General features: G+C 41.6%; 2 protein-coding genes and 1 non-coding gene across 4 annotated transcripts; 1 reads left to right on the top strand and 2 right to left on the bottom strand.

Moving 5' to 3' along the window:
* Positions 1-751: 751 nt before the first annotated feature.
* Positions 752-2,994, top strand: LOC103472450 (type-4 ice-structuring protein-like). Of its 2 annotated transcripts, none has more exons than XM_008422097.3 (4): positions 752-926; positions 1,965-2,033; positions 2,307-2,424; positions 2,660-2,994. In XM_008422097.3, exons 2-4 carry the CDS (start codon positions 1,985-1,987, stop codon positions 2,874-2,876), a joined length of 384 nt encoding a protein of 127 aa, XP_008420319.1. In that variant the 5' UTR covers positions 752-926; positions 1,965-1,984; the 3' UTR covers positions 2,877-2,994. The 2 variants fall into 2 exon arrangements, with proteins under 2 accessions (XP_008420319.1, XP_081468897.1); XM_081612771.1 differs by lacking the exon at positions 752-926 and adding an exon at positions 1,298-1,408.
* An 82-nt stretch (positions 2,995-3,076) lies between these two features.
* Positions 3,077-11,454, bottom strand: pabpc1b (poly A binding protein, cytoplasmic 1 b). Its single transcript, XM_008422096.3, has 14 exons — positions 10,746-11,454; positions 8,173-8,366; positions 7,733-7,848; positions 6,248-6,387; positions 6,065-6,159; positions 5,819-5,956; positions 5,458-5,553; positions 5,006-5,372; positions 4,816-4,926; positions 4,572-4,717; positions 4,408-4,492; positions 4,158-4,288; positions 3,558-3,657; positions 3,077-3,463 (listed from the first exon to the last, which is right to left on the bottom strand). Exons 1-13 carry the CDS (start codon positions 10,936-10,938, stop codon positions 3,565-3,567), a joined length of 1,905 nt encoding a protein of 634 aa, XP_008420318.1. The 5' UTR covers positions 10,939-11,454; the 3' UTR covers positions 3,077-3,463; positions 3,558-3,564.
* On the bottom strand, positions 5,626-5,763 carry LOC145553926 (small nucleolar RNA SNORA5). Its single transcript, XR_014089997.1, has one exon. It is a non-coding gene; the product is annotated as a small nucleolar RNA SNORA5 (small nucleolar RNA).
* Positions 11,455-11,937: the final 483 nt, after the last annotated feature.

Here is an 11,937-nt window from a genome sequence, read left to right as displayed (position 1 = left end):
AAAACCTTCAAGCATCTCCCAGCTGACAGTGAGGAGTGGAGTGATCTTTCTTTAGACTGATGTCAAAGACTGCTAAATAAAATAAGTGTCTCACTAATGTGGCTGGGATGCGATTTGGCCAAAATGTGGAGACCCCGTTTTTGTTGACAATTTTTGTTAAATAAGTAAAAAAAAGGAAAGTTCTTGTAACTGCAGCTAAGGCCCTTTCTTTTCCATAGAGGAAATAAAAGAGGTCAGACATCATTACATGAATATTTTTGAATTAAAACTGAATATTTCATGGAGGTGTCCTAATTTTTTTTTTGACATGACTATGGGAAGATTATTGTTTTCCTTGCAAAAAATAATCTTTAAAATGTCAAATGTACCAAAATGACTATTCAGGTTTGGATTAGCTTTTACTTCATTCTCTCCGCAGTCAATTCATTTTACCACATTAATATATTTTAAAAAATACATAAAAGAGCTTTTACCAGAATTCAAATGTTTTCTGGTAAAAACATTTGAATTCAAAATAATTTTTTTTATTTTATAACCAAGCCAAGGGAACTTTACAGCCCGACAAAAATCAGCACAGCATCACAAAATAAAAGCGAGATATCCTGCCACTTATCAGAGATGTCTCCAAAGTGTCCGAACTCCGACGTTCTCCCTGGTGATTCTGGGTTGAATTTAATCTGATATAAGATAAGACTCGTGCAGAATGTTGGTCAGTCAGCACAGGGACTGCTGGTCCAGTTTGGCCCGGCTGGAACACTCTGCAAGAAGAGTCAGAACTGCGAGTACCCAGTTTCCTCTTTATCCGTTTGTGTCATCCAATCAGCTTCACAGGACGAGGGAGACGCAGCAGCACGCCGCACTATAAGAGGAGTGAGAGTCCGGCACAGAGGCACCATCTGGTCCAAACACCAACATCCAAAGAACAGGTGAGTCTCACTTCTCCTGCTTTTAACTTTTTGCTACTAGTACACACTTTTTTTTTTTTTTTTTACTTTTACATGTTTAGTTGTTGCAGCAATGAGGATTTAAATTCCCCTTTCAGTCTCATCAAATATTTCTCTCAGAGTTGATATGGTGATTTGTAAAGAAGGATATATTTTCCTCTTAAAGGAGCTGTGGAAAGTAGAAAAAATAAATAAATTCTATGCAGGTTTGAAGCTACAATCCATTTTGTATTTTTTTTTTACATATATAAATTTTAGGATCACACCACCAAAGCTCAAACATGATAACCACAAACCTCTGCGAAACTTTTGTTTACACGTTTGAGTAAGATGCGTCTCAAAATATCTTCTAGCTGTGAGGCGAGAAACCTGACAGACATTTCCAGGGAGGTTTAGTCAGTGACTCATCTGATTAAGCTACAAGAAGCTTTTCTTAATACAGGCTTGTCTAAAGGTAAACAAAGGTAAAGCTTTTAAAATTTAAACTTACTAGAGGTTTACAGAGAACTTACACAGTATTACAAATTCAGCAGAAGATGGTTTCCTTATGCTACATGCAGACACCAAAGACTTTACAGTTCATCAAATCTGACCAATTTTATTTCCTTTCAGGTTAACGAAGATTACTAAAATGATTTAAATGCCAGAGTAATTTGACATTAGAGGTTCACAAACATGTCCTTAGCATTTGGTAGAAATGGCTTTTGACCTGAACATAAACACCTTCTCAGGTCTGCTGCCGCCAAATGTTCTATGCACTCGTTTGGTTTTCCAGAATAACTTGAAGGCATCATAAAGAGTGCACATAAACCTATATAAATTTGAAGAATCCAATTAAAAACTTATCCTGAAATGAAGCAAAAATAATTCTAGTTCGTACAGACTTAAAACAAGAACATTTTAATCTGATTTAATGTCAAAGAGGAATTAAATGTTTTTGTGGTTTCACATAGGTGTGTAGTTATTTGCTGCTAAAACTGCACACATACTATTCTAAATCATTGTTTTTTTTAATTCTAGGTCTAATCAAGTCAGCAGCCATGAAACAGTTTCTGATTTCAGTCCTTCTTGCTCTTACTCTGACACACGGTAAATATCAGTTTTTCATATTTAGAAATGCCTCGCAATCCACATTTATTGACACTTCTGTTAAAGATGTGGTTAAATCAATGTCAAGAAATAATGAACTGAAGTAGTTCTGGTAACATTACTCTTTTCAAAAACCGAAATAAAATTGGTTTTGTTTTGAACAAAAATGTGTTTTGGGGGAGTGCGAGTAACTGGAGGATGATGCAAAATAAAGAGGGGACATTGATTAAAAATAAATAAATAAAAATCTTACTTACTGGCTCTCTTCTGCAGGAAGCTTTGCTGAAGAAAGAGCCAATCGGGTGAGCCAGTACATCGAGAACATAAAGACTAAAATCAGTCACGACTTTCGTGAGTTTGTGAACAAGAAAGAGCTGAAGGAACACGCCGAGTGAGTGAAAACAATCCGACACGTCACCTCATAACTACTGAGCATGTTAGATTTGCATTTAATCTGTTGATCATTAGTCCTTCCTGAACCAAAATGTAAGACAGGTGCAGATCTTCTTTTCCAGTGGTGCAAAGTAATCACTCTAATTTACCTTAGGTACATTTCTCCATCCGTGTGTCGTTTCGATAATTAAGCTCCAATTAACCTCAGACCCGGTGTTCCGTTCATTTCTCAGGTCGTTCGTGGAGGACAGACAAATAGAGCTCGAGCCCCTGGCCGTGAAGATCCAGGGTCAGCTGCAGGACATAGAGGAACAGCTCAAACCCCTGACTGAAAGCGTGAAGGAGAACGTGAACCCGTTAATCGCCAGTCTGCAGCAAAAGATGGAGTCCATCCTGCAGATGCTGGAGGAGCACGCCAACCCCAGCGGCAGGTGGACCGACCGGTCTTAAACCGCAACGCCACCTTTCTAGTCGTAGGTGTTGAATTGTATCAAACGCACGTTAGCTTCTCGGACGTATTTATTATCCTATTGACACATTTAAAACGATTAAAAAATATTAAACATTACTTCTATGTCTGTATTTTGTGGATTCTATTAACCATTTCTCTGATCGCAAAACGGGGAAGACAGGAGAACATAGCAGATGGATTACTTTAGAACTTTTATTCAAGCAAGCAAAAGGTAAAAGGAACTTTCACAATAACAGGCTTTGGAAGCTCAAACGTTCAAACATTTAAAAGGGATAAAATAGCAGAAAGGAATGCTTCCACTTACATTTCTAGTACATTTTTCCTCTAAAATGTCTCAAACCGATTATTTTTTGTTTTTTAGGTTTTTTTTTCCTCTTTTTTTGCTTTTTTTTTTAGCTCGGAAAAGCAGACCTTATGTTACAGGACTGGCTGGAGACTTGTTTCCATCGTTTGCCTTTTTTTAACTTTGTATTTAACATCTTTTACTTTGTTTTACTTATTTTTTAAACATTTTTTTTTTAAACCCTTCTTCTGTGCGTGAAGCTCGTCTCAAGGCTGCCCTCTCCTGTGGAGGAGGGAGATTGCAGTTAGACACATTCGGTTTTTCCATAAAGCTTTCAGCATAGGAACAACAACAACAAAAGATCTTAAATGCATACCTTGGGCTCAAACACTTGGGACAACAGCTGAGTTAGTCACAGTCTTCTGAGCGGCCTCCTTGGCCTGGTGGGCCTGCAGCACAGCCACAGCCTCGTCCACCTGCACAGATATTTGTGTTCGACATCAACCCCAGCAGCACAATGCTATGTTATAGTGATTTATATGCAGCAACATACAAACGTAATTATAAACTTTTTCCCTTTTTTTTTATATTATTGTCCGTCAAGTTGATACTTTACTAAACCACTGTGTTGGAGCTCTGGCTGGATGTTCAAACTAGATGAGCTGCTTGGAAGACAAACTCTTCCCCACTCTTGCCGCCTTTTACATGTTTTCTTCCAGGTTGTATTTGGACTTCAAGGAAACAGAAGTCAATAAAAACCATGCATCTTTTGTGTTGCTACGTCAAGTAAAATCTTAATAAAATCCATGAAAATTTGTGTAAATAGGATGCAATTAAAAATTCCTAAAAGGAAATTCATACTTTTGCAACCGTCATGTTTATGATCCTCCTTATGTTGCAGCAGTGAAGTTCTGGGGCGACGTACCGAGGCTTCGCAACTACAAGCTTGTTTGTATCAGAAAACCTAAGCGGTTACCTTGGAGCGGAGAGACTCTGGGGACTCCAGCATGTGAAGCAGCTCTGAGTTGTCAATCTCCAGCAGCATGCCAGTAATCTTGCCTGCCAGGCTGGGATGCATGTTCTGGATGAGAGGGAACAGACGCTCACCTACGAGAGAGACGGAGAGGATTTAGAATCAAAGGCCATTAGCCCCCGGTGACGCTCTGGGACGTGTTTGACACGTAGAAACCACAGCATCCGCTCTGAATGCCGTCAGCGAAGCTCACCCAGCATCTGCTTCTGTTCCTGCGGCGGAGCGGCGGCCAGCATGGAGGCGGTCAGAGGCTCCTGTCCCTGAACGTGGACTGCAGGCTGAGTGGTGGGAGAGGCAGAGTCATTACAGGCACAGCTGTACTCTCCACTGTCGCTACAGAGACGGCAGCAGCCTTACCTGCTGCAGATTGACCTGTGGCTGGGAGGTGATGTGCTGCTGAGGGTTGCGGACCCCTGCGGCGTACTTGTACTGAGGAACTCCGCGCACCGGAGCAGTTGTTGCCGTGGCTGCGGCGGGCGGTCGGGGAGCCACGGTCTGAGCGGCTGCAGGAGGAGCCAAACACAGAGAGAAGAGAGAATCAGCAAGATACAGAACACGAACAGAACGCGTTACCAAACGGGTCTGTGCCGACTAGACTGACCGACACGCTGGGTGGACATCATGCGAGGGACCTGATTAGCGGGCCGCATGGTGCCGAAGGTCTGAGGGCGTGGAGCTGATGCACGCATGGCACCGGTCATGTTCTGAAAGTCTGAGAGACGCATCAACGATTAACGAGCCGTGAGACGGACAATCGGGGCCCAGGTAAGGTTTTTTTCGAAAACGCTCACGTTGAGGTCGGACCCCCTGGGTCGTCCAGCGTGGGCTCGGCCGCAGCTGAGCCATCTGGCCCGCAGCTGGGTAGTAGGCGGCGCGGTTCTGGGCCTGAGGTATGGCAGCCATGAAGTAGCCGGAGGGCGGGGCCGGCTGATAGGGGTTGATGACGGGATTTGGCACGGCGCGGACGCTGGCCATGCGCTGCATGTACTGGTTGGTCAGGTGGGCTTGGCGCTCCTCTTTCCTCTGAGCCAGAGCCACGTACAGAGGCTTGGTGGCCACGATGCGCCCGTTCATCTCAGTCACGGCTTTGGTCGCCTCTTCCGGGGACGAGAAGCAGACAAAACCGAAGCCTTTGCTGCGGCCGCCTTCCATCATGACCTGGTAGAGGAAAAATCAAACGTGAAACTCCAGAAGAGTTCGGCAGCTCATTTCAGTTTTGAGATGAAAAGGCTAAAGGTCGAACCTTGGCACTGGTTATTGTGCCGAACGGGGAGAACTCCTTCCGCAGGCGTTCATCATCAATCCCGTCATCAAGGTTCTTCACATACAAGTTGACACCCTGTCAATACGAACAAATATTTTGAAAACAAAAGCAGCTCAGCAACAATAAACAGCAGGTTAAATGTAAAATTCCTGTCTGCAGCAGGTCTTTGTCCCCAACAACCCGAGGTGAAGGGAAGTGGGGCCCATGAGCTGCAGAGTTGCTGTTGCAGCCATTTTGGCCAGTGGACCCTACTGCAGAGGGAGCACTGAATTTGACAAAGCTGCAGTTTTAGATTCCTCGCGAGCAGACGGCGTCTGATCCTGGAAGCATTTAAGCTCACCTGGTAGCGAGTCATACGGTCTTGTTTCATTTGCTCAAATTTGCGCTTCAGCTCCGTCTGTCGTTCCACCTTCTTCTGAGCACGGCCAACGTAGATGGGCTTCCCGTTCAAGTCCTTTCCGTTCATTTCATCCACTGCCTGAAATTAGAAACAATGCGACAAAAATGGCATTAAAAAAAAAAAAAAAAAAAAAAAGGTTCAGCTATGGTTACTATAAAAGAGAGTCGTGTTTGTCTCGAGTCAAACCTTCTGCGCGTCTTCGTGTCTTTCAAAGCTGACGAAGCCGAAGCCTCTGGACTTTCCGCTGTCATCTGTCATGACCCGGGTACTCAGCGCATTTCCTGAGCAGCAAGACACAACAAGGTTGTCGACCAAAACTCCTATATCTTTAGCAACGTCTTTGAGGAGCAGATAGGAAATTGGACTGACCGTATTTACTGAAGAGCTCTCTCAATTTCTCATCATCCATATCATCACCAAAGTTTTTAATGTAAACATTAGTAAACTCTTTTGCCCGGGCGCCCAACTCGGCCTCGCGCTCCTTACGAGATTTGAAACGGCCAACGAACCTGTGGGGGGGAAAAAAAGCAAAGAAGAAGAAAAAAAGACATTTAGAACAACTAACTAACATCACATCAGTAATGTTGGTCTGTTGATGAAATCAAATCATATTTCCAACATTGTAGAATCGAGACAGTTGCCCATCGACCGCCTGCTTTTTGTAGTCGGCAAGCTCCTGGCAGAATCCTGGCTGATATTTACAAGTAGGACTGAAACCAAAGAACACTGTGCCAGCTGTGAAGCATGGTAGTGGCAGCAGTATGCTGAGGGTCCATGGCTCTGGTGTAAAGAAGAAACTGGTTGGAATAATGAGGACATTATTCAAACCATATTTCAATTTTTCCTTAAAAATGAGTAATCCAAGAAGACGATAATTCAAACATGGATCAAAACTGGTCCAGGAATGGATTAAGGAGACTAAAATTAGGAGAAATAGGAATAAAATCAGTTTAGAGACTTGCAGAAATGCATAGACTAAGAACCACTTTCTCTGAATAATCTAGTGGCTAATTTTTGGGTTAAATGACAACTCAAAATAATTATTTTTTTTCTCAGAAACATATTATAGGTGTTAAACGTTTATAATAAAACTTTTGTATTTATTCTGTACCACTAAATAAGTGATATAATTAAAACAGGTAGACTAAACTTAATTCAGGCCTCTTCACATTAGCCCACTCAGGCAGCTAGTCAGTGAAACGGACTGAGAAAACTGAAAAAGGCAGCAGACGGACAGCAAATTTTATAAATAAATGGATTCTATTTATAAAGTGTCTTTTCCAGCATTACAAAACTAAATCATGTATTATTTATGTATTGACGAACAAAAAGGCAGAGTATTCAGAATATTGAATATGATGAGGCTGAACTGGGTGTAAACAGAAACGGGTCTCAGTTCTGTCAAAATAATCTATTTCTGTTTTACCTTTCAGTGTTTTAAATACTAAAATATATATTTTTTATTATGTAATTGTTTTCTATAAATTTTTTAATCCACAAATCTCTGGTCAATTTTGAGCTTTATTAGTAAAGCTGATATGACTTGCTTCGAGAGTTTGTCGTGCTTCAATGCGTTTCATTTGAAAACTTCTGTACCTGAAATTATTTTTGGCTTTTAAACCCAAAAATGAGCTAATAAACATTTAGAACCTGGTTCAATAGTCAAACAGTTTAAGAGCCATGATTAGTTTGAAAGAGCAGCAGAGACGGAGCAGAGTCTGCTCAGCTCCGGCCAATGACAGGAGCTGAACAGACTCCCAGTTCTCCCAATGAGTGCGAGTCACAGCCCAGGATTGTGCCAGAAGCTTTTTGACATCTCCAGAAGTTCAGAGCCACTTAAAAACATCCACTTACACTTTTCTGTCATTGAGCAGCATGCCGTTCATTTTTTCAATGGCTCGTTCTGCAGCTTCCTGAGTCTCAAAATGCACAAAGCCGTAGCCTTTAGAGCCATTCTCATCACAAACCACCTGAGACAGAGACAGAGAGGACATGTGCTGCTTGAAGTCACACACACACATACATGTACACACACACATGCTGGAACAAACATGAACCGGTTAAAGCACACCTGGCAACATCAGTCATGGCCATCATGAGCACCAAACTTTTCTCTTTACACCGTTTTACCATATCGAAATAAAAAGTAACGTTCTGATGTGTTAAGTGTGATGATTGAGTATTAACTTGAAATCTAGAAAACACTTGCATAAAACAGCTTAATGAGTGAGCATCACCAACTGCAAATGTAGCATGCTACGACCAGAGAGACACTAAAGAAAGCGACGCTTTACCTTGCAGGACAGGATGTTCCCGAAAGCAGAGAAGGTGTCATAAAGAGCCTTGTTGTCAATCGACTTGTCAAGATTCTTGATGAAGATGTTTCCCACGCCACTTTTTCTCAGAGACGGATCACGCTGCGACCACATGATGCGTACGGGCCGCCCTTTGATCACGTCGAAGTTCATGGTGTCCAGAGCGCGCTCAGCTGGAAGAGGACAGATATTTTACTCATTTAACACTTAATATACACTGTAGGAACTAGTCACTGGTGTAATGCTAAATTTACGAAGGGAAGCGATTAAAGTGGTAGGGAATGTTTCTACTTTCCAACTAATCTGAAAAACAAGCATAAAGTTTTTAACTTTAATCGTTTTAAAAGACTTAATGATTTTTGACAACTCAAACAAGCTCAAGGGACAAGAACTTGTCCTAATCTGTTTGTTAGGCGTGTCACCGGCCTCTTCTTTTTTCCCCCCTCTTAGAAATGCCACAAAAATGACAGAAAACAGGCTTAGCAGCATGTGATGCTGCAAGAGCTCAACTAAAACTGAGCAAATATTACAACACGAAAAAGAGGGAGCGGTAATTTAAAACTTCCCTGGTCAGACAGCCTTACTCATCAGGCTGGGTTCTGGAAATATTTGCTTACTCGTTTTATTTTACAGCAACAATCATATCACAGAGTTTATTTTGACTTACTTGAAACTGTATTCCCTCATCACAAAATATGACCTACAGTTGTGATCCCTTACAATTAAACCCACTGCGAATTCAAGGTTACAAGTCTGATTCTTGACCCGTACATCCACATTGCACTCCTCAGCTGAAACTACTTGCCAACATGTAGCATTAAAAAATCAGAAATCCCCTTTAAGTAGACAAGAGGTATAAATCAAATAACTGCAAACAACGGGAGTGCTTAATACAGAATGCTGATGAGACAAAATAGCCGACTCTCAAATAACATCGACAATCTTTGTTTTGCACAGTTCGACGAGTCCCAGCAGCATCGCATCGCATCGCGTTACCGCCGACCTCCGGTCCGGCGTCCACAGGGCCCTCTAGCCCCTGGTCTTCAAGGCACACTGCCCCGCATGTTTTAGATGAGTCTATGATTCAGCACACCTGATTTTAATTGGTGATTGATGTACAGACATTTGCTGAACTGCAATCGCCTGAATTTGGTGTGTTAAAGCAGGGAAACATGAAAACAGGCAGGGTGTATGACTCGCCGATAGCCTCGCTAAAAGGCACGGCCAAAATCTGTCAATCCGTTAAACTGGACTGTTGTGGATTTCTAAATGAAAGTCATGGTACAGTTCTTCAACCACAACATTTGGAAATTATTCTACTTTTTATAAAAAACTGTGTTTGATGAAGTGTTGCCATTTACATAAATGTTTTCGATACAAAAAAAAAGTCCCTTACTTTCACCTTTTGGCGGAGAAAACTGGGCATTTTGTCTTATGAATTTTGCACCCAAGGGAGCAGGGTTGTGGGTGTTAATATTTCAAACATTTATTCAATGTTTGTATGAAGCATAAATGAATGACAAATTCATGTTTTACAAGATAGCAATGCAATTTTATCCAATCAAACAGCACTGGGATTATTAAGGGGAGTTTTAAATGATTTAAGTCAATAAAAATGTTTACAAAACAAACTTTCTGATTTTGTTTTACCTGCTCAATAATAATCTAAACACACGTAATGAAATTAACTGAGTAATCAGGTTTTTTTTCTTAAAAATAATCTCTTCATCATTGTGGACTCAGAAGTGTTTGTCATATTTGCCTTTCTAAACGAATCATTTTTTGTATTTTTTTTTAGTCTATTCCCAGCTACAAGAACAGGACAAAAAAAATAAATAAATCAACAGTAGACATTTCGGATTCCCCATGCCCTCAACTGCCTGTGGCCATAGATTTAAATAGATTGAAAAATGATAAAATGTAATGTTTCTCAATACCATTTTTACTGACTCATTCTTACATTAATTTGTCCCTGAAAGAGTTTATTATACACAATTGTTGTTTAAAAACTTAAAAGAGTCTTCTCATGATAGATTACACGGAATCAATTTCCACAGCTCTGTGTAAAAACACACCCATGGGAGCAAAAGGGCAAAACAGGCCCACCCTCTTATCACCAGCATGCAGAAAATGCTTGCTAAAGAGCACATATCGAACCTCTATGGAACAAATGGCTTGTTTTAAGTGAAGCAGCAATGACATTTTTACCCTCTTTTCATACAGACAAAGGTCCACTCAACAACTTAAAATTGTTGGCAATCATTTTGTGGGGATTGGAAGGTAAATTTGTCAGCACTACAGTTGGGGTGCTGCCCGGACAGAACAGATAAAGAGCCCTTTTTTGGCAGCCAGCAAGGGCCCTTTTACTTTGCTGAGGTGGGCAGGGCAGGCAGGATGTGGCGCTGCTCTGCTACGCCAGTGGACCAGACCCCACCGCAGTCACATGTAGTTCACACAGCCTGGCCCCCTCTCTCTGACTGACAGCCCATTTAAAGCACATGACTGCATTTATTAGACATTTTAACTGAATGGTTTAGTAATATCCGACTTACCGTCCGCCGGCTGTTGGAAGTTGACATAGGCGTATCCGAGGGAACGCCGGGTGATCATGTCCCTACAGACCCGAATCGAGAGGATGGCTCCGGCTGGGCTGAATTTCTCATACAGCATGGCCTCGGTCACATCTGGATGCAGGTCCCCGACATATAGGGAGGCCATGGGATAACTGGGAGCGCTGGGGTTCATCCTTATTTCTCTCCTCCTCGAGACTAGCGGTTATAAACGGACTACGCTTGAGTTTGTTAACGGGAAAGAAGACGGAGGGGGGGGGAAAAAAAGTTGCTAACGGTCGGTATCGTCGGTAGGACCTTTGATGCCGAATTGTAAACGTTATACAACCGTTGACTTGTCAGTTAGGAGTCAAAACGTCTAATTCGAGTGTTTTAAAACGACACAACGTCGACTTCAGTTCGAGTTGAAAGACCCTTTAAAATTTGACAAACGAAAAAGAGGGGGGGGAAAGCTAACGACTGAAAAAAAAAAAAGCCGACACGTTGGGGTACGTTACCGTCAGTCCTCGACCGTCTTTACTCCCTCTTCACCGACTTGTTACAAAAAGAAAGAAAAAGATTTTTTATATTTTTTTATGTTTTGAATTTTTTTTTGTTTTTTTATTTTTTTATAGAATGTGTGATGAGCGAGCTCAGAGCACACACGCACTCACACAGCACTGACAGCCGGGGTTGAAGGGAAGGAAGCAGAGGGGAGGTTGCTTGACTATATATCGATGTATGCGTCACGCAAATGGACCAATCATACTGCAGTATCCCTGAGGGGGGGAAAGAGGCGTTACCCAGGAGGGTAGACACGATGATGATGATGATGATGATGATGGTGGTGGAACCCTGAAAAACGTGTTTAAAAAGCGAATACTATCTTATTGTTATGCCAACACTGACCTGGTGTAAAGTGAAACTGAATAAATGATTCAGTTTCACAGAATGATCATTCAGTAGATGCCGTTCTTTGTGAATGGCATCTCCCAAATGTGTAAATGACTTAAAACCATCAATTTCTGAAACTCTCATTCTATTTCAAGTCATACTTTTATAAACCAAGACCTAAAAGTCCAATTTCACATTTGAATAAAGATTGAGTCAACATAAAAATAACAGAGCACCTTGTAAAAGTATTTATTGTCCTAAACTTTACTAATTTTATTCTTTTACAGTAACAAATTTCGCT

This window comes from Poecilia reticulata, chromosome 11, assembly GCF_904066995.2.
Source record: "Poecilia reticulata chromosome 11, P_reticulata-male-v2, whole genome shotgun sequence".
NCBI classification, from domain to species: Eukaryota; Metazoa; Chordata; class Actinopteri; order Cyprinodontiformes; family Poeciliidae; genus Poecilia; species Poecilia reticulata.
This window is presented reverse-complemented; position numbering and strand designations above follow the sequence as displayed.